General features: G+C 38.1%; 3 protein-coding genes across 4 annotated transcripts; all 3 read left to right on the top strand.

Annotated features, from left to right (window-relative positions):
• Window positions 1-155: 155 nt before the first annotated feature.
• Window positions 156-10,633, top strand: LOC8283867 (enhancer of mRNA-decapping protein 4). Of its 2 annotated transcripts, XM_048380044.1 has the most exons (13): window positions 158-585; window positions 895-1,456; window positions 2,429-2,478; window positions 2,552-2,708; window positions 2,869-3,087; window positions 3,424-3,552; window positions 4,171-5,808; window positions 6,825-7,184; window positions 7,542-7,661; window positions 7,923-8,093; window positions 9,010-9,165; window positions 9,289-9,414; window positions 10,188-10,633. In XM_048380044.1, exons 1-13 carry the CDS (start codon window positions 569-571, stop codon window positions 10,494-10,496), a joined length of 4,014 nt encoding a protein of 1,337 aa, XP_048236001.1. In that variant the 5' UTR covers window positions 158-568; the 3' UTR covers window positions 10,497-10,633. The 2 variants fall into 2 exon arrangements, with proteins under 2 accessions (XP_002525226.1, XP_048236001.1); XM_002525180.4 differs by having other exon boundaries at window positions 156-1,456.
• Window positions 10,634-20,808: 10,175 nt separating this feature from the next.
• Window positions 20,809-24,254, top strand: LOC8283868 (pentatricopeptide repeat-containing protein At3g24000, mitochondrial). The gene has a single exon (XM_015722966.2). The coding sequence runs from the start codon at window positions 21,336-21,338 to the stop codon at window positions 23,298-23,300; it is 1,965 nt and encodes a 654-aa protein (XP_015578452.1). The 5' UTR covers window positions 20,809-21,335; the 3' UTR covers window positions 23,301-24,254.
• A 6-nt stretch (window positions 24,255-24,260) lies between these two features.
• Window positions 24,261-25,105, top strand: LOC8283869. The gene has a single exon (XM_002525182.3). The coding sequence runs from the start codon at window positions 24,410-24,412 to the stop codon at window positions 24,863-24,865; it is 456 nt and encodes a 151-aa protein (XP_002525228.1). The 5' UTR covers window positions 24,261-24,409; the 3' UTR covers window positions 24,866-25,105.
• The last annotated feature ends 1,797 nt before the right edge of the window (window positions 25,106-26,902 follow it).

The following is a 26,902-nucleotide window of genomic DNA, read 5'->3' as shown; positions in this document are numbered from 1 at the left end:
CTGAGGAGGTACTATAAACAGATTTGAGTTATAATGAGTGGAGTGGGTAGGCAGGGATTAGTAGCCTTGTTGCATTGCGATGATGATCAAAACTTTGGAATAGGTTTAGCTGAGCTGGGAGTAGCGATGCATGTCTGCCTCTGCAGGTGACATCAACAGAGCATAAATTAATAAATTAAACCCCAATTTTAATAATTAATAAATGTAAGGCGATGTTCACATCCTTTTTGGACCCTCCGTCTGTCGCCGTTACTCCCATTTTTAACCAAAGCCAAAGCTTTAGATTTCTCAGTCGCACTCCCACTCACACTCACAGGCACAGCTTTCTTCTTCTCGTCTTCCATCACCTTCATCTTACACACACGTCGTGAAAACAGACAAAACAAAAGCTGATCGCGATTCAATTCTCAGAATCATTCCATTTTCTGATCTCAAAATCCAAATCTAAATCCAAATTCAGTTCATTTGTTATTCTTACCCTTTCTCTCTCTATCTGAATCATGACGATGATGATGAGCAAATCAATGTAATTAATAGATCCGCTACTAGTCGTCGCTCTTATTTTCAAATGGCGTCAGCTGGTAATCCTCCAAATCAAGGAGGAGGAGGTGGTGGTGGTGGTTTTGATGTCAATAAACTGTTGAAGCCGTCTACAAGCACTATTATCAATAATATGAATATGAATATGAATATGATGATTCAACCATCATTACAGCCGCCGCAACCCCAACAACAACCTCCTCCATCAAATTCAAACCCTCTCACAACCTCACCTTCTTTTCCTCTGCCTGCTACTGTTCCTTCACCTCCTTACATCACTCCTTCCTCCTCTTATCCTCCTCCTACTGGACCTTATCATCATCCTCACTACCTCTCTCCTTATCCACCTCCTCCTCCTCCTCTTCAACAACAACCGCAACAACTTCACTATCACCCCCACCAGCATCCCAGTCACTTCCTTTCTAACATTCACCATCACCAGCAGCATAATAGACCTCAGCCGCCTCCCCCCATCTCTTCTAATTCCAATCCAGTTGGTGTTTTAATGGACATCCTCACCAATCAGAATCAGCAGCCTCAACCTCAACCACAGCCTCCTCCGTCCCCCAATCTCATCATCCCTTCCGCTCCTCCTCCTGTCACTTTGGCCTCTCCTACTCATCAGCTTCAGCACTCGTCCTCTTCTCCCATCAGGATGCTCAGCACCAAGCTCCCCAAGGGCCGCCATTTGATTGGCGACCATCTTCTCTACGATATTGATGTCCGATTGCCAGGCGAGGTCCAACCCCAACTCGAAGTCACTCCCATCACCAAGTATGTCTCTGATCCTGGTCTTCTTCTCGGGCGTCAGATTGCTGTCAATCGCAATTACATTTGCTATGGTCTCAAGCCTGGCGCCATCCGCATCCTTAATATCAATACTGCCTTGAGATCCTTGCTCCGCGGCCATTACCAAGTTTGTCTCTTTTCTTCTTCTCTTCACCTACTCACTCTATTACCCTGTGCTTCAATTCATCATTAATTTCACTCCTAACAAAGTGTAAGCCTTTAGCTAATGTTCTATCACATTTTGCTAATGGATCAAAATGACTTCTTTTTTTTTGTCTTTTTCCTTTATCCATTTTTGTAATCAACTCTTCTCTTAAGTTCCAACTATTACATTGCTTAGTTTTCATAAAGGTAACTTCTTTGTCTTAATTGCTAGAGTTTTTTTAACCTTTTTATACCAAATACTATTGTACTATGGATTTCAAATCACTATTCAGAGCTCTAATATCAGCAATCTAGCTTCCTCACTAAAAGTTTTGGATCCTTCATCCAATTTAAGTTATTTGAAGTCACATATGAATGTCTTCACACACTTAATCTATTATGCTAATCTAACAGCCTCACCGGATTTCCCAGAAAGTTTCACAATATATTTTATTCTTAATTGTCCTTTTTGCTTTTCTATTCTATTTTATGTGCTAGTCAATCAGTTACCATCAACGCCAGAACTATCAGTTTATGGTTCAAGTTATAGATGTTGTACACAGCTCTTTGATGGATTTGCAGACTAACCTCATTGATTGCTTCTTCTTTTTCTAAAAATTGACTGAATGTCTTGTTTTATATCCGCCTTTGTTATTCTTCCTGCCATGAAACGTGCTTTTTTTTTTTTTTTTTATATTATGTTCTGTATCGTTGTTGGTTACCTTTTCAAGTACTGCATCTTATTCCTATAAATTGTACCTCCCAGCATTGCTTGTCTCTTATATTATGTTCTGTATCGTTGTTGGTTACCTTTTCAAGTACTGCATCTTATTCCTACAAATTGTACCTCCCAGCATTGCTTGTCTCTTAATATTACAATATGCTCTCAAATTTCCACATCTGTCTGTCCAAATCATTCTGATCATGCAATTCTTTTTCCTCTTCTCTAATGTAGAAAGTAACAGATATGGCATTCTTTGCTGAGGATGTTCACCTTCTTGCCAGGTAACCATTTTGCATTATTAGACTCATAGAGACGCATAATATAAGTAAAATCTCCTAATTCTCATTCTTGCAGCACATGTATTGATGGACGTGTCTTCATACGCAAGATTAATGAGGGGCCAGATGAGGAAGAGAAGCCTCAAATATTTGAAAGGATCGTTCTTGCCCTGCAGATTATAGCAGAGGGAGAATCTGTCCACCCACGAGTGTGTTGGCATCCTCACAAACAAGTAATAATGGATTTTGTTATCTATGTTATCAATACATTTTCCTAATTCCTAACTCAATTTCTTAATGCCTTCTCATTTTCCTTTCTCCGCTTCTCGCTTGGTTGGAGCTTATGGATGTTCATTGTACACATATTTTTATTATGGAAAAATTATGTCACAGGAAATTTTGATCGTTGCAATCAGAAATCGTATCCTAAAAATAGATACAATTAAAGTTGGAAAAGCTGAAGGGTTTTCTGCAGAGAAGCCTCTTAATTGTCCCATTGATAAGCTGATTGATGGGGTCCAGCTTGCTGGTAAGCACGATGGTGAAGTTACTGAGTTGTCAATGTGTCAATGGATGACCACCCGTTTGGCTTCAGCTTCAGCTGATGGCACGGTTTGTTCCTCTTCTCCCACCCCTCCCCCCCTTGTCTTTCAAATTGTTTGTCTAGTCTCCCAGTTGTCCTTTTCTTACAGACAAAAAAGTGTGTAGTTTCTTAGCTCAATTTTCTCTCCCTCTCCCTCCACGCCCTCCAAATAAAGTCATCGGCAGAAATAGTGCTATCAAAAGATGTGTGCATAACCATGCATAGGTATTAGCTGACACAGGTCATTAGATAATTTTGTTCCTTTCCATGCGATGGGTGTGTTCAATGTGTGTGCCTGTTAAGTAGCTTATTCTTTGATTCTCTTTTTTCTACTGTTACTCATAAGCGCCCATTATCTGCTTCAGGTCAAGATTTGGGAAGATCGTAAGGCAGTGCCACTTGCTATTTTGAGACCTCATGATGGTAACCCTGTAAATTCTGTGGCGTTCTTGACTGCCCCTGACCGCCCTGATCATATTGTTCTTATCACTGGGGTATGTCTTATTATTCCTTTTCTTTTCAGTGAACGAGAGTGCATAATCATGTTAAAATGTTTAATGTCCATAGAAATAGTTCTGTGCGAAACTCAAGTGCTTTTCCTGTCAATCATTATGACGGTCCAATAACACCTGATGGCCATACTGTTTGTTTTCTCACCTATTAAGTACGGAAACTCCTATGAAACAATGGTTCCACGTTTTGGAAACTCTTTGGGTTATTTATGTAATTTCACTAAAATTAAAAAACATATTTCCTGTTTGAAAAAACATTTTTTTTATTAAAAAGAATCTGTAATAATATTATTTATATACAGTGAATTATGTATTTGTTTTTCTTATGGTGATATTTACTTTAGCAAATGATATTCATTGTTTACGTTGTTATATGAAATTAATATCTATGATTACACCCCTAAATATTCAAAATTTACACATTTCCTTTCCCAATATTTTTGAGAAATGCCATTTCCTTGTATCAGTTTCTGCATTTCTGCATTTCTGCATTTCTGTTTACATGCTACATAGTGTTCTTACATATATCAGGGTTTTCATTACATAGATTTCTTCATGTACTTTGGACTAAATCTTCATTAAACTTCGTCTTATTCACAGGGCCCACTAAATCAAGAAGTAAAGATATGGGCCTCTGCCAGCGAGGAGGGCTGGCTGTTGCCCAGTGATGCTGAATCATGGCAGTGTCGTCAGACTTTGACCTTAAATAGTTCCGCTGAGTCTAGTGTTGAGGATGCATTCTTCAATCAAGTTGTAGCACTGCCTCGTGCTGGTCTGTTTTTGCTGGCAAATGCCAAGAAGAATGCAATATATGCAATACACATAGAATATGGGTCTTATCCAGCTGCTACCCGCATGGATTACATAGCTGAGTTTACAGTTACAATGCCTATTTTGAGTCTTACTGGAACTAGTGATAGCTTACCAAGTGGAGAACGTATTGTTCAGGTTTACTGTGTCCAAACGCAAGCTATTCAGCAGTATGCATTGGATTTGTCGCAGTGCCTACCACCACCTCTGGAGAACATGGAGTTGGAGAAAATGGAAACCAGTGTTTCCTGTGCTTTTGATGCTGCTAGCTCTGATGGTCCTGCTGTACTGGAACCATCTCATGGAAATAAAACAACTGAGGTTTCCCTGAGTAAAGGGACAAACACACCTTCTATGATTTCAAGCAGTTCTGAAAATGCTTCTGCTCCCACAGCAAGCCATCCTGAAAGCTTGGCTTCTTCTGAGGTCACTAGCTTACCAGATAATGTTACCTCAGCTATAGATACTAAAGTTAGTGCTTTACCATCACATAGTAGTACTGAAATTACCAACAATGTGTCTCCTCCACTTCCTTTGAGTCCACAGTTATCACGAAAGTTGTCAGGTTTCCAAGGTCCACAAAGCAGCATTGAGCCTAGCGTGCAACTCAATGAACATGGTGCTGATCAGCGCGTTCAAGATTATTTGGTCGAACACATAATGGACAGTACGAAAGAAATCATGACTGATACTCCTTCCTCTGGTGACAGTTTGAGGAAGAGTGAGAAAAACATGGCACAAACTGACATCTCAGTGGTTCCCGAACCTCTTGTGCTGTTTAAACATCCAACCCATCTTGTAACCCCATCTGAGATACTGTCCAGGGCTGCCTCATCTGAGAATTCCCATATTATTCAGGGAATAAATGTGGGAGAGGCTAAGGTTCAGGATGTAATTGTCAACAATGATAACGAAAGTATTGAGGTAGAGGTTAAAGTTGTTGGAGAAACAGGAAGCAACCAAAGTAACAATTTTGACATGCCTAGAGAATCCCATATCACCATCCCAGATAAAAAGGAAAAATCCTTCTACTCTCAGGCCTCAGATCTCAGCATTCAGATGGTCAGAGATTGTTGTATGGAAGCTTATAATAGTGTGGGAATGCAGCAGGTTGGTGAAGGTAGTGTCGCCGAGGTGCCAGATAGGCCTCTTAATGCCAGTGCAGATGAAGAACAAGACATGAGAAAAAACTTGAATGCAAAGGTTGGTGAATCAGAAATTGCCACTGTAGTCCCACAGTCCGCAGCCCCATCCACAAAGGGAAAAAAACAGAAAGGGAAAGCTTCTCAGCTGTCTGGTCTGTCTTCCCCTTCCCCTAGTCCTTTCAACTCCACAGATTCATCCAATGAACCAGGTTGTAGTTCTGGTGTCCAATCTAGTGATGCTGCTTTATTTCAATTATCAGCCATGCAGGATATGCTTGATCAGGTAATTAATGTTCGGAATTCGAATTATTCTGTATGCGTGTTTTGCATTTGTGTCAATACATTTTCATGAGTTCTATTATCCAATATCAGTTTGTTGCCACGATCTAATTTCCAACTTGTCTGATACCTCTTTTCTTTTCTTTTTCTTTTTTTTAAAGAAAAAACTTTTGAATGGCATATTACTTGCAATATGTGCTGGTATTCAAACATCACTCTTTGGCCATGCTAAGCAGGAGCTTTTGAGCTGAAATTTGGCCATTAGTTTCTCTCAAAACCTTTCATTCTTTCTCTATTTAGGTGGGTGAAATGATTGTAGAGATTATAGCAATAGCTAATTACTATATCTATAGGGAACGGAAAGAGTTGATCGTAGGTGATAGAAATGGTTGATCATATCAACAAGAATGTTGATGGTTCAATGTGAAAGTGGCATTGGACATTGATCAACAAAGAATATTGATGGTTCATTGTGAACTGGCATTGGATAGTGTTTTTGGGACTCGCATGCTTGAACACCTGAACTTTGGCAATTTAGTTGCTTTAACACCTTAACTTTTAATGTAACTTCAACTTGTTTTTTGTCTTATTTAAACACTCTGACATATGGCTTCATTTAACACATCTATGTATACTGCTAATAGGTGTTTAAATGTTATAGAAAATAAAATTCAAGTGTCTGTTAGGTTCGTTACAAAAACTGAGTTTAGGTGTTTATTAGGTTAAAATAAAATTACCAAAATTCAGGTGTTCAAATATGCATTTGGCCTACTCTTTTTTTTAAATATTTAATTTGGAGTCACATTCTTAAATCAAAGTAGAAATTGCATTCTAAACTAAAGAATTGGATTTTATCCTGCCAAGCCCAATTATCACTCCATTCTCTGATCCCAGCCCTTTCTGATTTTTCTGGAATGTGTCCCGATTCTCTTCTGTAATTGAAATATTAAGTTTATTTTCACATCTATTGACATGTATATCTCAATCTAAAAGGACTCATGATTTTGTCTTGTTTTCTAGTTACTGAGCATGCAGAAAGAAATGCAGAAGCAGATAAATATGATGGTATCTGTTCCAGTTACCAAAGAAGGTAAAAGGTTGGAGGCATCCTTGGGTCGGAGTATTGAGAAAGTCGTCAAGGCTAATACTGATGCTTTATGGGCTCGTCTCCAAGAAGAAAACACAAAGCATGAGAAATTAGAGCGAGATCGCACACAGCAGTTAACAAATTTGATTTCAAACTGTGTAAATAAGGATTTGCCGAGCTCCGTAGAGAAAACTTTGAAGAAGGAGATAGCTGCTGTTGGACCTGCTGTAGCTCGTGCAGTTACTCCTGCCCTGGAGAAAAGCATATCATTAGCTATTACAGAGTCATTCCAGGTCAAATGTTAAATCGTCTATCAACATCTGTGATCTTGTTTAGTTGTTGTATTGAATCATACTCACCTCTTTGTTCTTGTTGCCTTTTTAATCAAATTACTCCATCTCATAAGTGCTTTAATGAATTAAAATACTCCATTTTTTACCATATTTGGTTGTCAGAACTCATCTTTCGAACCAGTATTACTTTGCTTTACATGGTATACTTGATCCATCAAATGCTTAAAGAATGCAATATAATCATAAATCATCCAAGTTCCATGGCCCATCGAAATGCAAATTGACTGTTAGTATGGTTATAATTTATTCCTTTTTTTTTTTTTTTCTTAATGAGGAATTTTTGTGTTTATTTTGCAGAAAGGGGTGGGGGAGAAGGCAGTTAGTCAACTAGAAAAGTCAGTTAGTTCAAAACTTGAAGGCACAGTGGCCAGGCAAATCCAATCACAATTTCAAACTTCTGGCAAGCAAGCTCTTCAGGTTATTTGAACTAAAGATTAGGCATTGACTTTTGAAGTTACTAGTCAAAAGTTGCATTAGGCTTTGCTGCAGACCTTTCTATTTTTGTTTTTCTTTTTGATTTTGAAGGAATTGGATAGCCTAAGGGATGTTTTGTCTTTCCCTTGCTGAAGAGTGACTTTCTTCTTCCTTTTCATCTAAGAATTCTATGCTGTTAGTTTTCAAGAAGCAAAACACTACAGCACTTCTGCTAATGAAAACTGATGTAATTTGTAATTGCAGGATGCACTAAGATCTAGTCTGGAAGCTGCTATCATTCCTGCATTTGAAATGTCATGCAAAGCTATGTTTGATCAAATTGATGCCACATTTCAAAAAGGGCTAATTAATCATCTAAATTCCACTCAGCAGCAGTTCGACTCTGCCAATTCTCACTTGGCCATTACTCTTAGGGTAAGTGCAGTTGCACCAAGTACTGCAGGTAGCAGACTAAATATATCTATGGTTTTAACTGGTTGTATGGTTCGTTTTTTGGTAACGTTTTGTGCCCCCCTCTTTTAATAAGGCATTTTCTTTACTGATAATGTCACCTCGAAACATTGTTTATCTGTTCCCCTTCATATAGTGTATTTTGTTCTATTAGACTCTACATGTTGCTATAATATACTTCTGCTGGACCTTGGGGACTAAAACTCCATCGAATATTACAATCTTGACAAAACTACCTCTTGTGTATCTGTGAGACTGGAATATTTTGGCAATTTGTAAATTGTGAAATTACAAACAACTCATTATGAATTCGCCCTAAAATTTCACAGGATGCTATGCATATCACAATTTCTATATAAGTGAAACTCTAAGCTTCATCAAGAAAATAATTAGATCATAACTCCTTAGATTTGAAGTAAACCAGTAAAAAGATTTTTAAAAAATTAAATGAAACCTGTTTTGTGATAATTATGAAATGAATACAGTGCTTATATGCAGTTAACATGATATTAGGGTAGTCTACAAGTGCAAACACTGATTGAGCCAGAGAATGATTGCAGTGTGCCATATGTGATGGATAAGTTGGGAAGTCTGAGCTTTCTATCCATCCTGCTCTGGCATTGTTAAACTGTTCCATTCTTTATAACTTAAAACTGTCTTTATAAACAGGTTGCTGGACTTCACGAATATCCAGTCTATGCATTTTCTTTTTGCACTAAAATAAGTTCAGTTTAAAATAGCCAGTTGAATAGACTATAGGTAGGTAGCAGCAAGATGTTTCATCGTTTACCTTTAATGAGCCCTGTAGGTTGCTTTTTGACTTCTTGCATTTACAACCATGTGTTATAGAATGTAACTTAGGAATCCTTGAAAACTGCAGGATGCTATCAATTCAGCTTCATCAATTACTCGGACCCTAAGTGGAGAATTAGCTGAGGGCCAACGTAAGCTTTTAGCTCTTGCAGCTGCAGGTGCAAACTCCAAAGTGGGAAATTCCTCTTTGAGTAATGGACCGTTGGTTGGCTTACATGAGATGGTATGTTCTTCTGTTTGTCATAGAGTTTTAAGGATGTAACGAGTAGCTCCCCTTGCAAAGAGCAGTAACGAATCTTAACTTGATAAAGAGTTTCTCGTGCCTAACCTTTATGCTTTTTAACAGGCTGAGGCACCTCTGGATCCAACAAAAGAATTATCCAGAATGTTATCTGAACACAAATTTGAGGAAGCATTCACAGCAGCGCTGCAAAGAAGTGATGTCTCAATAGTTTCCTGGTTATGTGGTCAGGTATGATCTTACCTGTGACAATTACTGTTTAAGAAATAATTATGTTCCAAACAGCAGTCTACTTAAGTGAAGAAATATTTCCCACATGTTATTTCCCTATGGGACTGCCTTTCCCCTGGAATGTTGTTAATCAAAAGCCACATATGAGTACTGACATCTTACTCAATAGTTAACTGAGTCGCATTCATCCAACTCTGTTCAAGTTTGTCACTTTTTCTCTTGCTAGATATAGCCTTTCGGATATTTGTTGCCTATCATCTGTGCTCATGTAATCATATCTATCCTTTTTACATCAGTTTGAACCAGACAAGTGGATATAAATCAACTCAGCTTGATTAAGCCTCAACTAGATTATTTTGTACCACTTTTTTCTTTAGGTTTACCCAACCGAATAGGTGGATAATTGAGTCAAATAGTCCAATATTAAATACAACTTGAGATCAGTCATGCAGTCCCATTAGCAGAATAATAACGCATGGTTATACATCATTGAAATTTCACCAAGTTTAGTGCTTGTATGAAAGTACAAGTTTGTGCAAGATGTCAAATTTCCCGGTGATTCTCGTGGCAAATTTCCCAGAGAAACCAGGTCAGCTGCCACTGGAGAATGGGTTGGGAATTGTCTAATGATTTAAAATATTTGGGATTAAAGATCAGATTTGAATTGATAATGTGATGTGGAACCAATGAAATTCTTTACGGACAGACTGAGAACAATACATCATGCAAGGTAGATCAATTTACAATTCGTACTTGCTCTATTTTGGTACTAGGTCAATCTGCAAGGGATTTTGTCCATGGTACCACTACCTTTAAGTCAAGGAGTTCTGCTCGCCCTTATGCAACAATTGGCTTGCGATATCAATAAGGAAACACCTAGGAAGCTGGCATGGATGACAGAGGTGGCTGTTGCTATAAACCCTGCAGATCCGATGATTGCAATGCACGTGAGACCAATACTTGATCAGGTGTATCAGATATTGAGACATCAGAGGAATCTGGCAACTATATCTGCTTCTGAAGCTGCCAGTATACGACTTCTTATGCATGTCATAAACTCTGTGATAATGAGCTGTAAATGATTGTTCCATTTGTCCCTTTGTTTGTGCAAATATGTAAGATAGACTTTTGGTTTGTATAGGAATGTAGGAAGGAAGCTTCAGGGGATTGCTGTTGTTACCATTTGTATGAATTAGTGAAGTACATCTCCTTTTTCTCATTCATGTTTGCTAGTCTTAAGACAATGTATTTTCTTGCATGCTCAGTTAAAATGGCTTGCATATAATTGGGTACTTTTTAATAGATTAACTTGCATCTGCATGATGAATACTTTTGTGCTGAGAAAAGTGGAAAAGTTTGATTTACAAAAAGATAAAGGGAGATATTATGAGTGATATCATATGATATGATGTTGAAGACAGTAAACTAAAGAAAGCAGGAAAGGAAGCTTCAGACACTGTAAAGGCAGAAAAGTCTGTGCAGGACTATTCATCACAGACAACAGGAAAAGGGAGCAACCATCCCTATGACAGGAGTGGTTATTTCGACCTTCCTTAAACAGGAAGGGACGTTGGATAGAGTTTACAAGGCAACCAGTATAGATTAGGCTACCGTTGCACCTCATGTAAATAAATACTCAATCATCAAATATTGTAATCTCAGAATTCATATGTCAAATATATTCTTCATTGATCACAGAAAATTAATATAGTATCAGAGCAGGATTCAAACCTGTGAAGTATTAATTAAAGCAAACAAAAACCAATCCCACAATTCTTCTCAGATATCATTTTGGGAATTCATTATGTCTCAAAATGACAATAATTAACCAATATAATTTTGAGAGATAATCAAAATTACTTCGAGTGGTCTAAATCTGTCTACATCGGGCTTAGTAGCAGGAGGAAACTAGGGTTCATTACAGGGACTAAACCCAAACCTAAACCAGAAAGGCCAGAAGCCCCGACAGAAGAAGAAACAGAAAAATTAGAAGAATGGCAGACAACAGACCACATGATCATGTTTATGCTAACCAACACAATGGAGCCCCAAATTTTCAAGCTATGCATGCTGTTAGAATCATCACAGGCAGTATGGACAAAAATGAAAGGGCTATATGGACATCAACAAAACTTTGCGCGTGTATTTAATCTCAAGCAAGAAGTCGCACAGATCACACGAGGACAAGGAATGGTTCGGAATATGCCACTGAAGTCTTAACCCGATGAGAAGAATTTTAAGACTACCTTCCCCTACGACTGACCCACAAGAAATTTAGAGGAGATCAGAACAAGATCTAGTTTACACGTACCTGGGAGGACTGCACCCAAGCTACGAGAGAGCTGATCTGGCTTAGAAGATTGACGTGGTAATAGCGAACGTCCAGCGAGAAGAGACTCGCAGAAGCCTTATGAACATACCTTCCTCGGTCAACACACGATTCTGATGGGAGACCCAACGAGCGATGTGATCACTATGGGGTCAGCGTGACGCTGGCATCTCCACCCCCAGCTTAGGTCGAATCGTGGCTGGAGAGGGAGGACGGAGGGCGACCAGGGGTTGGAGGCAAGAAGAGAAGAGAAGGAAAACCCTAATGATAAGGGTGAAAGAGAAAGATAGGGTTTTTATTCTGGGTCCGAAAATCAGTCCGACTGGACTGAGCTCTGCCCGACTCCCCCGCTCAAGATCCGATCCGGGTTTCTTACCATGCACCTCACACAATTGTTGTCCCAAATTCAAGCATTGGTCCAGCAGCAATCTGACGGGTCAAGTTCAGTATCACATTCTTCCCTAAATATTGCTAACATGTGTCAAAGATAAAATCACTGGATTATTGATTCCGAAGCCACCAATCACATGTCATGGAATCCAATGAATCTGCAAAATCTTGCACCCATTGCTGATTCCCAACATGTGACGGTCGCCAATGGAAATAAGGCCACTATTTACGGTCAAGACACTGCCACGCTACTTAATAAACAATTACATAATGTATTACTATTACCTGAATTTAAATCAAATTTATTATCTGTTGCTAAGTTAACTCGTGATTTAAATTGCAATGTTATTTTCTCACCATTTACAGTGCAATTTCAGGATCGAGTAACAGGGAAGACGATTGGTGAAGGGCGACTAGAAAAGGATCAGATACCTTGACAACCCATCAGCCCAATGCCTCACGTACCTCTCCCATCCGCCAATCAAGGCATGTTGATGCATTGGCGGCTTGGGCATCCTTCTGATTCTGTCTTGAATAAATTATTTTGTTATAAATTGAATTCTAGTTTCTGTGATGTGTGCAAATTTTCAAAACATACTCGCTTACCTTTTCCTTTATCTTCCACTGTCTCTACCAAACCATTTGAATTAATCCATTCTGATGTTTGGGGACCAACCCCTGTTGAATCTTATGATCACTACAGATATTTTGTCACATTCATTGATGACTATTCCCGCACTACTTTGGTTTTCTTACTTAAAGGAAAAAATGAGGTTTTCACTTACTTTCAAAATTTTTTTCATTTTATTCAAAATCAGTATAATACCAACATTAAAATCTTCCGGTCAGATAATGGTACTGAGTATGTCAACAAACATTTCACTGACTTTTTCAAACAAAAGGGTATTTTGCATCAAACTACGTGCATTAACACCCCCGAACAAAATGGAATTTTTGAAAGAAAAAATCGTCACCTTCTTGAAGTCACTAGGACTTTACTTTTCCACAATTATGTCCCTAATATCTATTGATTCGATGCCATTCTTACTGCCACATATCTAATTAACCGATTACCTAGCGTCACCTTACAGAATCTAAGTCCATTAGAAATTCTGAAAGGACACAATATAGAATTAGGGCACATCAGAGTTTTTGGATGTGTTTGTTATGTCTATGTCAGACGCCATCATAAGTTTGACAAAAGTTCTGTTAAAACCATTTTCTTAAGGTAATCCTCACAAAAAAGGGGTATAAATGTTATTATCCTTCCACTCACAAGACTTATGTATCACGGGATGTCTCCTTTAGTGAAAATGACTCTTATTATCCTCGTCCCGGTCAAACTCCTTTCTCACACACTCATGGGCCACATACTCCTTTATTTCCGCACAACTTTTCTTTTTTTTTTTTGACAGCAGCCAACAAGACCAGGATGCTTACCCCGAGGGAGACTCAGAACCAATTCCTTCAGGGGGAGGAAGTGAACACACCGACTTAAAAGATGGATCTGAAGCTACTCAAGAAGCAATTGCCTTGAGACGATCCACTCGACAGACTCGTCCTCCTACAAAACTTTGAGACTATGTGTCTCACAAGGTATCCTATCTAATCCAACACTTCATCGTATATGATAACATCTCAAGCACACACTGAACCTACCTAAGCAATATTACAGCTCACATCGAACTCACATCCTTCTATAAAGCCAACACCAATCCAAAGTGGTGTGAGGCCATGAAAGAAGAACTTCAAGCCCTAGAAGAAAACAACACATAAGACGTTGTGCCTTTACTGCCAATAAAAAAAATCATAGGATGCAAATGGGTATACAAGATAAAATATAAGTGTGATGGGACAGTTGAGAGGCATAAAGCTAGGTTAGCAGCTAAGGGATTCACTCAAACCTATGGAGTTGATTACCAAGAAACCTTTGCCCCCATTGCAAAAATGAACACTGTTCGAATTTTATTATCTCTTACTACTAACCTAGGGTGGAATCTTTTTCAAATGGACGTGAAGAATGCCTTCCTACAAGGTAACTTAGAAGAAGAAGTTTACATGACTCTTCCCCCGAGCCATAAATCCACATCAGACTCCTCTCTGGTATGTAAACTAAAAAAGGCAATTTACGAATTGAAACAGTCCCCAAGAGCGTATGCCAAATTAAGCATCTTTCTTTTAAATATTAATTTCAGTAAAAACACCTTTGATTCCTCTATGTTTGTCAAGCACGCACACACATATACTATTGTTGTCCTTGTATATGTTGATGACATTATAATAACAGGAAATGATGATCAATAAATTGAAAAGGTCAAGCAAAGTCTAAAAAGAGAATTCGAGATCAAAGACTTAGGTCAACTATCATATTTTCTTGGAATAGAAATGGCCAAATCAGACAAAGGTCTATTCTTATCTCAAAGGAGGTATGTCCTCGATCTACTAAAAGAGACTGGAAAACTGGGAGTCAAGCCAGCCAACACTCCAATGGAAACCAATGTCAGACTTAATTTGGAAGATGGTGAGCCTGTCTCAGACTTAGGTCAATATCAACATCTGGTAGGAAAGTTAATCTATTTAATCGTCACAAGGCCTGATATTGCATATGTTGTAAGTATGGTAAGCCAATTCATGCACGCACCCCGTACCAGTCATTCAGAGGCTATCGACAGGGTACTTAGGTATCTCAAGGGCACCCCAGGGCAAGGAATCTGGATGAAGAAAAACAATATTAACACCATAGTTGACTTCTCTGATGCAGATTGGGCGGGGAGCTGTAATAGAAAATCAACCACAGGTTTTTGCACCTTCGTAGGAGGAAACTTGGTGACTTGGAAAAGTAAGAAACAAAGCGTTGTGGCAAGGTCAAGTGCAAAAGCTGAGTATCGAGCCATGGCCTCTACAGCCAGTGAACTTACCTAGATCAAGCAAGTCCTCCAAGACTTAAAAATCGAATGCAATGAACCTATGAAGATGTATTGCGACAATCAGGCAGCAGGTCATATTGCATCCAATCCAGGATTTCATGAACGTACCAAACACATTGAAGTGGACTGCCACTTCATCAGAGAGAAAGTACAATCAAAGAAAATTGAAACATCATTCGTCAGAAGCCAAGATCAGTTGGCCGATATCGTTACAAAAGCCCTCAATAAAAATAGTCACCAAACCATTCTCAGCAAGATGGGTTCGATAAACCTCTACGAACCCATCTTGAGGGGGAGTGTTGAAGACAGTAAACTAAAAAAAGCAGGAAAGGAAGCCTCAAACACTGCACAGGCAGAAAAGGCTACTCATCACAGGCAACAGGAAAAGGGAGCAACCATCCTTGTGACAAGGAGTGGTCACTTCGACCTTCCCTAAATAGAAAGGGACGTTGGACAGAGTTTACAAGGCAACCAGTATAGATTAGTCTACCATTGCACCTCATGTAAATAAATACTCAATTATCAAATATTGTAATCTCAGAATTCATATATCAAATATACTCTTCATTGATCACAGAAAATTAACATATGACAATGAAAAATATGTTATTCTACCAGCACTGATTGGTTTCCCACCTCCTACTGGGACGGAATCTTAGGAAGTTACCAGATATAGAACATCCAAAGGGATACAACTGAGTTGTGATTGACAAATCATAGGCTTCTCTAGCTACAGGATCAGATAAGGTAGCATATGCATTATGGATTTCCCTGAAATCTCCACCATTAGGATCAGAGGCAGCCGGATGGTATAGTTTTGCTAAACTTGGGTATGTTGATTTGATCTCAGTTTGGTTGATGTGGAGAAGTTGATAATGCCAAAGGTAGCAGCTGTAGTGACACTGAAACGGGAAGAGGCTTGAGGAGGTAAAAGGGTGCTTCTTCCAAGCATTGGTGAACTTAAATCAGTTGGTTAGTATTGTTAATAGAGGAAAAGAGAGTTTATTTGGTATGGACTGAGTAACTGATTCTTTTCCTTTGCCTATTTTGAACTGATAGTATAAGAAAAAGATCAAGAAATGGTTTCTTCGAGGGAACTAGCCTCCTTTAAGAATTGGATAAGTGTTTTGAAAAAATAAGACTTGTTTTTCCTTACTATCTCGGTATGACTTATATAGCCATATTACAACTGTCAAACAAAAAATTAGGAGAAATACAAGTGGCTTATTCAACTAGAAGATAATGACAGCAAAGCAAATAACAAAGAAATCTTTTGTAACTAAGACTTATTCAAATACTAAAATAAATGGGAACGTGACAATTTATCCCCCCTTAAGCTGCACTCTTGTACTCAAGAGTGATATCTGGAAATTGCTTTCTAATGTAGCTCAAATTCTCCTAAGTGGTCTCAGCTGGAGATAACCCTTTCCATAATATCAGAACTTCTTGTTGTCCCTTTATAATCCTATGACCAATAACTGATTGAGGTTGGAAATGGCCTTCTTCGGTCATTAAGCTATCCAGTGGCAACATGGTCACCTACTTTCTTCTTCAAGAGTGACACATGGAAGACTGGATGGATTTTAGATTCAACTGGCAATTCTAGTTTATAGGATACAACACCAATACGCTGCAAGATTTGAAATGGCCCATAATACCTAGCTGACAACTTGAAATTCCTTCTCTTCGAAACCGATATTTGTTTGTATGGTTGCAATTTCACATATACCCAATCCTTAACAACAAACTCTTTTTCCCTATGCTTGGAATCATAAACTTGTTTCATCCTCAATTGAGCCTCTTTAATTTCTTTTTAAGCTCACTCACAATAGCATCTCTTTCTTGTAACTCTTTATCAACTGTTGCAACCTTTGTTGTACCAGACACATAATTTATAAGAGTAGGAGGTGGACGCCCATATACTGCCTCAAATGGCGTTAGATGAATTGTCGAGTGCCAGCTTGTATTATAGCAATATTCTGCCCAAGTTAGCCATTCTGTCCATTTTTTTAGTTCTGAACTGGTGAAACATCTAAGATACATCTCGAGCGTGCGGTTGACCACCTCACTTTGTCCATCGCTCTAGGGATGATAAGAAGAACTGAAGTTGAATGATGTGCCATTTAGTTTGAATAACTCCCTGCTAAATACACTTGTGAAAATTGGGTCTCTATCACAAACAATAGAGCAAGGCATCCTATGGAGGCAAAAAATTTGCTCAAAATATTTGAGCTACTCCAACAGCAGTATAAGGGTGAGAAACTGCTATAAAATGAGCATATTTTGATAATCGATCAACCACTACCAGTATGGTTGATTTGCCATTTAAATTTGGAAGACCATCAATGAAATCCATTGCTATGTCTTCCCAAATTTGGTTTGGTATAGGAAGTGGATGTAGTAAGCCAGCTGGTGCAAGTTGCTCGATCTTATGTCTCTGACACATATCACAACTCCGGATGAATTCCTTGATACTCCTTTTCATGCCTTTTAAGTAAAAGCTTGCTTTTATACGATGGAGAGTTTTTAGAAATCCTTCATGTGTGCTGCCATGAAATTGTTCAATTATATCAGGAATAAGACAAAAATCTTCCACAATGTAAATTTTACCTTTGGAAAATATGATTCCATTTTGCAAGCTCCAAGGTCCTACCGCCTCATCTTCGGTAATCAACTTGACCAGTTTTTGGGCACTCAGTTTTGACAAATTCTCCTCTTTAATAGAGTCCACCCAGCTTGGTAGAGGTTGTGAAATGGCATGCACATGTTTACGTCTTCTCCATCTTGCCTCCGAGAAAGAGCGTCAGCCACTATATTTTCTTTTCCCTTTTTATACTCAATAACAAAGTCATACCCCATCAACTTATAGAGCCATTGTTGTTGTGCATCAGTTGTAATCTTTTGGCTCCATAAATTCTTTAAGTTGTGGTGATCTATGCGAACAACAAATTTTCTGCCAAGCAAATATGGTCTCCATTTTTTGACAGCCAAAATAAGAGCCAATATCTCCTTCTCATAAGTGGAAAGAAAGAGATGCTTCCCATGTAGAGCATGACTATAATATGCGATGGGTTGTTCTTGCATTAAGACTGCGCTAACCCCTATCCCTAATGCATCACATTCCATAATGAATTATTTTGAAAAGTCAGGTAAAGCCAAGACTGGTGCTTGCACCATTGCTGCTTTAAGTTTGTCAAAAGCCTCTTCTGATGTTGGATCCCAATTGAAAGAGTCCTTCTTCATCATTTGGGTGAGAGGCCGGTAATTTTGTATAAATTTCGGTAATATCTCGTCAAGCCCAAAAATCCATGTAAAGCCTTAAGGGACTGAGGTTTTGGCCATGACAACATTGCATTAATTTTTTCTTGATCCATTGCCACTCCTGCTCTTGAGATTACGTGTCCAAGGTACTTCACTTCCCTTTGGCCAAATTGACACTTTTCTAACTTCACATAAAGCTGGTTAGATTGAAGAATGGAAAAGACCAACTTTAAGTGTTGCATATGTCCCACATTTTACTATAAATTAAAATGTCATCAAAGAAAACTAAAACAAATTTCCGTAGATGCTTTTGGAATACCTCATTCATGAGTGCTTGAAAAGATGATGGTGCATTAGTGAGCCCAAACGGCATCACTAAAAATTCGTAGTGCCCTTGGTGAGTTCGAAAAGCAGTCTTCTCAATGTCCTTTGGGTACACCCGAATTTGATAATAGCCTGAGCGTAGATCCAATTTGGTGAAATATGAGCCCCATGTAACTCATCTAATAGCTCGTCAATGACTGGCATTGGAAATTCATCCCCAATAATGGCCTTATTTAATGCTCAATAGTCGACACATCCTCTAAGAGCCATCTTGCTTTTTCACCAGTAGAACAGGAGAGGAATAAGGACTGTTACTTGGTCGTATTATTCCAGTTGATAGCATTTCAGTGACTAACTTCTCAATTTCAGCTTTTTAAAAATGGGGATACCAATAAGGTTTGACAGAGATGAGTCCTTGGCCAAGTTGTAAGGGAATTTTATGATCATGAGTACGTCTCGGAGGAAGGCTTTTTGGCTCAGATAATATATTGGAATATTGGTTGAGGAGGTGTTGGATTGCGGGATGTGTTTGTTTCTGATTTTGATGTCTTTCTGGATTTGTCAAGGAGTAAAGTTGCAGCATAAACCCGTCTTTTCTTTTCCTTGCAATATGTGCCATTTGATGGTTATTAACCATTTTATTTTTTGGAGTAGATAAACCTTGTAAAATTCTTTCTTTCCCCTCAACAACAAACTTCATTTGCATTCTAGAAAAATCTCATATAATGGGTCCTAGTGTTCTCAACCACTGCGTCCTAAGAACAACATCATAGCCTTCAAGTGGTAGTAAATATATATCACAAAATATAGGAGTTCCTTGCAACTTGAATTTGACATGATCACATTTACCTAGGCTAATGACCCTTTCACCTGAAGCCATCATCACCGAAAATTGACCCGCAGAGATAGGTTGAAGACCCATAGATTTGGCCACATTTGTGTTAATAAAATTATGGGTACTCCCCGAGTCAACTAAAACTGAAACCTCTCTTTGTTTAATGCTGCCATTGACCCGCATTGTATCAGGTGCTAATGTCCCTGCCATGGCATGTAAAGAAATTTCTGGTGTATTACTAGAAACAGCTTCACTTCCTCCATCAACTTCCATCTCTACATCATCATCACTATCTCCTAAACAAGCTTGAATGATGAAAAGTTTCTTACAGCGATGCCCAGGCCCAAATTTCTCATTGCATTGAAAACATAGGCCTTTCCTTCTCCTGTCATTCAGCTCCTCCATTGATAGCCTTTTTATTTGCGTAGATATTGGTATGTTAGAAGTGCGTGTTGAACTCTCTACCTTATGGTTAGTATGAACAGGTTTCTTGTGGGAGTTATCTTTTGCTTCAAACAAACGAGTAAGACCAATGGCCGTTGTTAAAGTGGTTAGCCAATTGGCTTGTATATTTGTACGAATTGGATCTCGTAATCCGCTAATGAAATAGTTCACTTGTTGCGCTTGCGGGAGTGGACCAGCTTGGGTAAGAAGCTTCTCAAACTTAGCTTGATATTCTTGCACATCTCCTTTTTGCTGTAATTTGGTGAGTTCTCCAAAAAAATCAAAAAATTGGTTAGGACCAAACCTAACATATAGTCCATCTTTGAAGTCTTCCCAAGAAATGATCGTCATCTCTTGTTTTTTTAACTGATACCACAATTGGGCATCACCTTCAAGATGGTAAGATGCTAATTGAACTCTTTCAGCTATTGGAATATCATGGATCTCAAAGAATTGTTATGCTTTACAAAGCCAGCTAGTAAGATCCCTTTCTCCATCAAATCGTGGAAATTCTAGTTTCACTGTTTTGGGAGCAAAATTACTAATAGTGGTGCCTCACTGTGATCCATTATTACCTCCACTAAGGGCTTTATTATGGGAGAAAGAATTTTTCCAGCTTCTGCTTGGTGTGGTGCTTGCAATTGATCCATTCGAGTTGCTATTTGATTCAACTTTTCAGTTACGTTAGTCACCATCTCTTTTTGAAAGAGAGAAAGGGACTCAATTGCTTTCTCTATTACCTTAACTCGCTGGTTTATAGCTAGGTTCTGATACCACTTTGATATGGACTGAGTAACTAATTCTTTTCCTTTGCCTATTTTGAACTGATAGTATAAGAAAAAGATCAAGAAATGGTTTCTTCGAGGGAACCAGCCTCCTTTAAGAATTGGATTTTGAAAAAATAAGACTTATTTTTCTTTACTATCTCGCCATGGCTTATATAGCCATATTACAAATGTCAAACAAAAAATTAGAAGAAATACAATTGGCTTATTTAACTAGAAAAGAAAATAATGACAGCAAAACAAATAATAAAGAAATATTTTCTAACTAACACTTTTTCAAATATTAAATTAAATGGGAACGTGACATTGTTTGCTCTTTGAGTCTGGAAATGGATCGTTGAAGTTAACAGTTATAAAGAAAGAGGTAAGTGGAAAGGAAAGGTATTGGGCGCCTGCCTTTTCGCAGTTTGGGACGCAGAGCAGCAGCCTACAGATGAGAAGATGATGGAAAAAAGACAGGGATTGTGATTGGGTAACAAGAATTTGAAAGGCAGTTTGTTTGTGCACGTCCTCTACTACAGCTTGTCGCGGCTCAAATAGAAAAAGCCAACTCCTTTCCTTGACATGTGCTCATACGCCACCACTACACGATGATCCACTTTTGAAACAAAAATCTAAATTAATCAATGATCATGAACGCTAACATTCTTTTACTCCCAAAACAAGGATGGAGTTTTATCCGATGTTTACCGGTTTGGGCTTCGCAGTTTACCACATCAAATGGGAGCCAGTTAGAGGAATCAGACGCTCTCTCTTCTTCTTCACTGATAATTGAAGAAAAGGACCTTCTCCGCCACAGCCTCGACCAATCAGGAACAGGCCTTCATGTTCTGGACCTCATCGATCGTGCTTCTTTGGAACCCGATAGAACTCTCTATCATATCTTGTTTAAAAAATGTACCCTTTTCAACAAACTCAAAGAAGGCCAACTCGTCCATGCCCACCTCCTCAATTCCCGCTTTAAACACGACCTCGTTATACAAAATACCATTCTCAACATGTATGCCAAGTGTGGAAATTTGGGTGAAGCTCGTAAGGTATTTGACCAAATGCCTGTTAAAGATGTCGTTACTTGGACTGCCTTGATTACTGGCTATTCTCAACATGATCGCCCTAAAGATGCCCTTCTTTTGTTCCCTCAGATGTTAACCCTTGGCTTTCGACCTAACCACTTCACCTTGTCCTCCTTATTAAAGGCGTCTGGGGTCAGCCCTAGTGATTCAAATGGTAGGCTGCTTCATGCATTTTGTATCAAGTACGGTTACAGTTGTAATGTTTACGTGGGTAGTGCTCTTTTGGACATGTACGCTAGGAGTGGTCACTTAGAAGAAGCCCTATTTATTTTTGATGGTCTGCCTAGCAGGAATGAGGTGTCTTGGAATGCTTTAATTGCAGGCTGTGCTAGGAAGGGTGACCAAGAGCTCGCTTTTTCTTTCTTCTCTAAAATGCTGAGGGAAAATATTCAGCCTACTCAATTCACCTATTCTATAGTTCTTAGTGCCTGTGCCAGCATTGGTTCTCTGGAGCAAGGGAAATGGGTTCACGCTCTTCTCATAAAGTCAGGTGCGAAGCTGGTTGATTTTGTTGGAAATACTTTGCTCGGGATGTATGCGAAGTCAGGTAGCATTGAGGATGCTAGGAAAGTTTTTGATGGGTTGGTAAAAAGAGATGTCGTTTCTTGGAATTCTATGCTCGCTGGATATGCACAACATGGACTTGGGAATATAGCTTTGCTAATATTTAGACAGATGCTGATAATTGGAGTTGCACCTAATGATATAACCTTCCTCTGTGTGCTTACTGCTTGCAGCCATGCAGGGCTTTTGGCTGAAGGACTCCATTATTTCAACCTAATGAGGAAGTACAAGGTGGAGCCGCAAATTTCACATTATGTTACAGTTGTTGATCTTCTTGGTCGAGCTGGCCAATTTGATCAGGCTGAGAAATTTATAAGAGAAATGCCGATTGCCCCCACTGCTGCTCTATGGGGAGCATTACTTGGTGCGTGTAGGATGCATAAGAATATGGAATTAGGTGCTTATGCTGCCAAATGTATGTTTGAGCTTGATTCTCATGATTCAGGGACTCACATGTTGCTTTACAATATCTATGCCTCTGCTGGTAGATGGAATGATGCTGCAAAAGCTAGGAAGATGATGAGAGAGAGCAAACTAAAGAAGGAACCTGCTTGTAGTTGGTTGGAGCTCAAAAATGCAGTACACATGTTTGTGGCAGATGATGATGCCCACCCCCTGAGAGAAGAAATTCGTAAGATGTGGGAGAAAATTAGTGAGAAGATCAAGGAGATCGGATACGTCCCCGACACCAGCCACGTGCTCTTGTTTGTGGACCAGCAGGAAAGAGAGGAAAAGTTGCAGTATCATAGTGAGAAGCTTGCTTTAGCATTTGCACTTCTCAAAACTCCCCCTGGATCCACTATCCGCATCAAGAAGAATATCAGAGTTTGCGGTGATTGCCATTCAGCATTCAAGTTTGTGTCAAAGCTGGAAGACAGGGAAATTATTGTCAGAGATACGAATAGGTTCCATCATTTTCATGATGGCTTGTGTTCTTGTGGTGACTACTGGTAGGGCTACTGTTTGAGGTTTATTAAACCAGTAAACTTTGAAGGGGGGGAATCTAAGCTGCCAATTTGTGATCTGACCTGTCAAGACTTGAACGTTGGCTTCTGTTTTAGGTTGAAAATTTTATCTTCCTTGTTAAAGGAAGAAGCTTGGGCTGAATGAGAATAGAAACTTTAGGAAAGGGTGCCTGAGGAAGTAATTTGAGGAGAAATCATTTTTGACAATTTACATTCCTTCTAATCTTACCACAAGGCACGACAAGACAAACTGCAGAGATAAGGTGGTACTCAAATAGGGCAGAACCTGAGAAATTTGATATGGGCATGAAACCTCAGGGCGCATGTCAGTCATTTTCTCTAAACGATCATCAATCAACAGGGCAGCCGTAATATTTTTTTGATTCAATGAGTGTGCATACATGTAGCAGTTGCAATTCAACGACATGAACAGAATGATGCAGTTAGCAGCCAACATGAAGAAAATGTAAGAAGATTGGAAGCAAAAGGACAAAGAAAGAAGAAGGACGGTGAGTGTAGGTTATATTATATGTGGAGACCCAATAGTCTTGACTCTTAAAATCTGCTCACACCTTAACGCGGAGAAAAATGAAGAGCGAAGCCAGAAAAAGAGAGATTGGATGGAGAACGTGAAAAATGCAAGATGCCTGCCTGGTATTAGCACTAAAAATAGGGTTAGTAAATCAAAGGGAAGAGAAGTAGAAGGAACGGAAAATGAGGAAACAACCAGCCCCTTACATTTTGGTTGATTTTGTTGGTGGTGCTGAAAAGAAAGAGAAGAGCAGGGTATAAATGGCGTGACAAAAGAGTGTGTGTGTGTGGTTGAAACGGTTCAGCTTAAAATTGCGTAGCGTGTGAGCAAAGCTTAATCATCATCATTCTTGAAATCCATCCATCATTCCCATTTTGCCATTTACAATCAAATTCCTCCAACAACAATAAGGTAACCAACCTCATTTCGTTTTCTTTGTATTTTTGTTTCTCGAGCTGAGAATGAACGTTTCATACTCTTAGCACCTTCTCATCTTTTCTTTTTTCTGAATATTGTTTTGGATTTTTGATTTGTGCCCCTTTCTTTTGCCAGAAAGAAATAGAGATATGGAAAGGGAGAACAACAACAGCAAGAGAAGAAGAGAGGGAGATCAAGAGGCTAAGGACTCGGCTAAAAAGCAACATCATAATATTGATATAAACAAACAGCAGCAGCAGCAGGAGCAGGAGGCGTATGAATCCTCATCAGACAATTATTTGGGATTAGGAGTGTTTGAGTTTCCCTGGCTTAACGAAAGTATGATCTCTAAATCAGAAGAATGGTATTTTGAGGACTCGTTTTCCTTGTGTGATCTCCACGACACTAGTGCTTGCACAACAGCAGCTGCTGCATCGCCTGAGTTTTCTGGCCAATGCTTGTCTGAAACGTGCATGGAATCCCTACATATTCCTTTGGAAAAGTTTGAGGAATGCGTATGGTCCTTGGAAATGGATCAGGGTGTGGAGTGCACCTGGGGCTCCTTGCACAAAAGTGAGCAGCAAAATCGACCTTGTACACTTTAGGCAGCTACCAAAAATCATTTGTTCCATCTCTTTATTATTTTTCTTCTTTCTCATACTCTTACTGCATGTCTCTCTAGCATTTGTCTAAATTGGTGACCACAAAAACAATTAGGATGTCTTCACTTGACCATTTTCTTTGCTGCTCAATACAATTGTTGTGTAAAATTTATTCCCTTGGATTGTTTGTATGCATATGCATCGAATAATATGTAAAACTAGCTAGTCGCCTTTCCTTTTGCATCCAATTTCTGATAGACTAGTAAATAGTAATAATCAATTTCTTTTCTTTAGATGTTGTCAGTGGTCTCACTTTACTTGAATATTAAAATGAAACAATAAAGAATAACATATTGGCAGTCAGTTCATTTTATTTATAGTATTCTTCTGCGGCATAAATTAATGACTTTGACTCAAGAATGAGTATTAGGTAAAACTACAGTGTCTCTTGAGCATTTTCTGCCTTTACTTTGGAGCTTCTCCCAGTTTAATGGCGCCCTTTTTCTCCCAGTTGTAGCTTCTAAATTAATTTCTCTAATTCTAACCTTGTAACAGCTCTCTATTACATAGCCTCATTTGATAGAATTGTGCTTAAATAGCTCCCCAAACTTGTGAGGGAGTTCATCCACAATACTAATGGAGATTAAAGAAGACAGAATAACATAATGAAAAATGGGCCTTCTGCTTGTGCCGACACTTATGGCTTTTCAAATAAATCAAAATGAGAAAGGGGTACCCACCACTTTCTACAATGGGGCCAATAGTGAATGCTTTGAGCTAAAAATCCAATGCATAAAATAATTGTACGAATATAGAATTTGGTAAGATCTTTGTAGATATGACTATGAGTGTGACATTAATTAATTCCATGTAATAATAATAATTCCAAAGCTACATTATTATTATTATTTCAAATTACCTTTGGAAACTACCAATGCCATTGTCATGCAACAATGTGTTATTACAATTCTATTAGTGATGGTATTACAAAATAAGGCAATAATGAAGGCAAAATAACAAAGGAAAATAATGTCAAAAAGAAAAACTAGATCACCCTACTCTTTCCTATCTATCTAATAAAATCAATTCTGCAACAATTGAGTTTTTAATGACAAATTATTAATTGTATTAATAAATTTAAATAAAATTATTGACAGTATAATTTTTAAAATACTAAAGTATCATAAAGAACTTGAAACTATAGTTTTCAAATACAATCCAGTTTAATCGGTTGAACCATGAACTAGAGTATGTTTAGGTTCAACCAGCACCTAAAATCTATTTTTATATCAATCCATCTTAAAATTGACAATCTAAATAGATCAACTGGTGATGTGGTCACACAGATCACACGGATTAAATGAGTCAACTCTAATAAAAGACAAGCTATAATTCAAACCTTTAATCTTCAAACTGTAATAAAAATGACTTAATCAATAAACCAAACTAATATTATTGATGTTTTATTGCAAACTTGTTTTTATATATTTAATCTTTTACGTAATTTAATTTTTCATTAACAAAATAATTAATATATGTTAAATAATCTATAAAAAAATATTTATTATATTGAATTTCTATTTATAAAAATTAAATTTAAATAATAATAAAATTTATTTTATTATTTATGTGATTGTACAAATTTATCAATTATAACATTTTAATATTTTTTAGAAAAATTATTTTAAATTCAAAAACAAAACATATCCTTAAATTATGCTATATTAAATATATTAATTTTATTATTATATTAATAAAATTTATTAAATTTAGGGTATTTTAATATAGTTATAATTTATACATAAAAAATAATTTTTATATATTTATAAATATTTTAAAAATATAGGTTCGATTGAACTATTGCCTTTTTAATCCTGGTCGAATTAAAATTAAGATCGAATTTAAACCTAAGTCGAGATATAAATCTAGTACCGAACTAAATTTGGAGTGACAATTTCATGATCACTTTTTCATTGGACAAGAGAAGCCCCTAATCACGATAATTAATATTTTATTTACTTAATAAAATTACTCACATGT

The sequence above is a fragment of the Ricinus communis genome, chromosome 10 (assembly GCF_019578655.1).
Source record: "Ricinus communis isolate WT05 ecotype wild-type chromosome 10, ASM1957865v1, whole genome shotgun sequence".
NCBI classification, from domain to species: Eukaryota; Viridiplantae; Streptophyta; class Magnoliopsida; order Malpighiales; family Euphorbiaceae; genus Ricinus; species Ricinus communis.
Note: the sequence above shows the minus strand (reverse complement) of the source record. Positions and strands in the feature narration are given on the sequence as shown.

Excerpts from the sequence above, each read along its gene's own strand:
- LOC8283867 (XM_002525180.4), top strand. The coding sequence starts at position 569 with ATGGCGTCAGCTGGTAATCCTCCAAATCAAGGAGGAGGAGGTGGTGGT. Across the intron at positions 2,709-2,868 it reads GTTGGCATCCTCACAAACAA|GAAATTTTGATCGTTGCAAT; the intron begins GTAATAATGGAT and ends ATTATGTCACAG. Across the intron at positions 7,185-7,541 it reads CTATTACAGAGTCATTCCAG|AAAGGGGTGGGGGAGAAGGC; the intron begins GTCAAATGTTAA and ends TTTATTTTGCAG.
- LOC8283868 (XM_015722966.2), top strand. The coding sequence starts at position 21,336 with ATGATCATGAACGCTAACATTCTTTTACTCCCAAAACAAGGATGGAGT.
- LOC8283869 (XM_002525182.3), top strand. The coding sequence starts at position 24,410 with ATGGAAAGGGAGAACAACAACAGCAAGAGAAGAAGAGAGGGAGATCAA.